The sequence below is a fragment of the Ovis canadensis genome, chromosome 10 (genome assembly GCF_042477335.2).
Source record: "Ovis canadensis isolate MfBH-ARS-UI-01 breed Bighorn chromosome 10, ARS-UI_OviCan_v2, whole genome shotgun sequence".
Taxonomy (NCBI): domain Eukaryota; kingdom Metazoa; phylum Chordata; class Mammalia; order Artiodactyla; family Bovidae; genus Ovis; species Ovis canadensis.
The window spans coordinates 99410883-99413399 of NC_091254.1; the positions used below are offsets into that span (position 1 = coordinate 99410883).

Sequence of the window (2517 nt, forward strand, 5' to 3'; positions counted from 1 at the left end):
TGAGCCGGACCGGCGCTAAGTGCGTGTGTCCCTGCCTCTTTCGCGCCGCTGTCGCCTCCGCCTCTCCGCACTCTTCTCTCCGCCGGGACCTCGCGCCCCCGCCCGCGCCTCGCTCCGTCTGAGCCCCTCTCCATCCCCCTCCCCGGCCGTCTATGCGCCCGGCCCTCTCCGCGCGGCGCCGGTGAACCCGCGAGCCGCCCCGATGTACAGCATGATGATGGAGACCGACCTGCATTCGCCCGGCGGCGCCCAGGCGCCCACGAACCTGTCGGGCCCGGCCGGGGCGGGCGGGGGCGGCGGCGGCGGCGGCGGAGGCGGGGGCTCCAAGGCCAACCAGGACCGGGTCAAGCGGCCCATGAATGCCTTCATGGTGTGGTCCCGCGGCCAGCGGCGCAAGATGGCCCAGGAGAACCCCAAGATGCACAACTCGGAGATCAGCAAGCGCCTGGGCGCCGAGTGGAAGGTCATGTCCGAGGCCGAGAAGCGGCCGTTCATCGACGAAGCCAAGCGGCTCCGCGCTCTGCACATGAAGGAGCACCCGGATTACAAGTACCGGCCGCGGCGCAAGACCAAGACGCTGCTCAAGAAGGACAAGTACTCGCTGGCCGGCGGGCTGCTGGCGGCCGGCGCGGGCGGCGGCGCGGCCGTGGCCGTGGGCGTGGGCGCGGCGGCCGTGGGCCAGCGGCTCGAGAGCCCCGGAGGCGCGGCGGGCGGCGGCTACGCGCACGTCAACGGCTGGGCCAACGGCGCCTACCCCGGCTCCGTGGCGGCGGCGGCGGCCGCCGCGGCCATGATGCAGGAGGCGCAGCTGGCCTACGGGCAGCACCCGGGCGCGGGCGGCGCGCACCCGCACGCGCACCCCGCGCACCCGCACGCGCACCACCCGCACGCACACCCGCACAACCCGCAGCCCATGCACCGCTACGACATGGGCGCGCTGCAGTACAGCCCGATCTCCAACTCGCAGGGCTACATGAGCGCCTCGCCCTCGGGCTACGGCGGCCTCCCCTACGGCGCCGCGGGCGGCGCGCACCAGAACTCAGCCGTGGCGGCGGCGGCGGCGGCGGCGGCCGCGTCGTCGGGCGCCCTGGGCGCGCTGGGCTCGCTCGTCAAGTCGGAGCCGAGCGGCAGCCCGCCGGCCGCGGCGCACTCGCGGGCGCCGTGCCCCGGGGACCTGCGCGAGATGATTAGCATGTACTTGCCGGCCGGCGAGGGCGGCGACCCGGCGGCGGCGCAGAGCCGGCTGCACTCGCTGCCGCCGCACTACCAGGGCGCGGGCGCGGGCGCCAACGGCACGGTGCCCCTGACGCACATCTAGGGGCGCGGGCACCCCGCGGCCGGCCGGCCTCCGCGCAGGCCTGTCCACGCTCCCCCGGAAAGGAAGACGCTGGCGCCGCATGCCCGGCGCCGCCCGGCCCCCCGACCGCGAGCTCCCGGGCACCGCTCGGCGGGACGGTTACGCGTCGGAGTCCGAACTCCGGTGTTTTCTTGAGACTTTTTGTACAGTATTTATCATCCATCCGCGGAGGAGGCAGAAAGCGTCTTCTTTGCTCGAGGGGACACAGAGGCCGAAGCAAGCACGAGGCGACTCCCAACTTTCCTACCGCACCGCGCGCCCGCTTTCATCCCGCGTCGCCTCGTGACGGCGTCGGGTGCCGGCGGCGCGGGGAGCGGGTCTCATCTGTTAGCTGTGTAGGGAGGCGACGCCACACACGAGTTTTGGCAGTCGTTACGGCTTTGAAGGGGGGGGGTCGGTTTGTTAATTTATACAAAGAGACTCCCCCCACCCACCCCTTTCAGGCGGCAGCGTTATTCTGGGTTTTGTAAAACTTTCTGTATCTGAGCATTTTCTCTTTTTTTGGTTTGTTTTGTATTATTTCATGTAAATGCGCTGTGGAATCTTTATTTGCGGCGTCGCGGTGTGGGGAGGGGGATTCAGGTTATGTACATAGTTTCCTAAAAAGCCTTTCTTCTAAAAACGAAAAAAAGAACCCCCCACCCTAAAAAAAAATTGCATCGAACTTTGAGTCAATAAATTTAAGAGCGAGAAGTCCGTTTTTCCCTATAAATTTGAAACGTGCTGAATTTATAATCATGCTTTATGAGCTCAAGATACAATTAGTTAATCTGAGGAAGGAGAAAGAAAAATTATCAGCATGAAATGAAACTGAGGGAAGCCGGGGGAGAGGGCACAGTGTCCTTGGAGTTGCATTAAAGAGTAAAAATCGATAGATTACTTTGTAGACTTTACACTGTCATCACAGAACGAGAAATAATTGCCAAAAAAAAAAAAAAATAGTTTCATAGTCCTGCCTTGGGTTCGTAGTTTTTAACTGCAGGCAGACGCCGCGGGCTTTGCGATTCCTCCTTTCCAGCCTCTTCCTGCTGGCCCGGGACCTGCGCGCAGTTTGGTCCAAAGCAGGGAGGAGAAAAGACCCCAATGGCGGGACCAGGGCAAGGACGGACGACAAAGACACGGTGGGGGCGCCAGGGGCCCCAATTCCCCTGCAGTTAATG

General features: G+C 64.8%; 1 protein-coding gene across 1 annotated transcript; it reads left to right on the forward strand.

The window, feature by feature from the left end:
- Window positions 1–202: 202 nt before the first annotated feature.
- On the forward strand, window positions 203–1318 carry SOX1 (SRY-box transcription factor 1). The gene has a single exon (XM_069602146.1). It carries the CDS (start codon window positions 203–205, stop codon window positions 1316–1318), a length of 1116 nt encoding a protein of 371 aa, XP_069458247.1.
- Window positions 1319–2517: the final 1199 nt, after the last annotated feature.

Coding starts and splice junctions, on each gene's coding strand:
- SOX1 (XM_069602146.1), top strand. CDS start 203: ATGTACAGCATGATGATGGAGACCGACCTGCATTCGCCCGGCGGCGCC.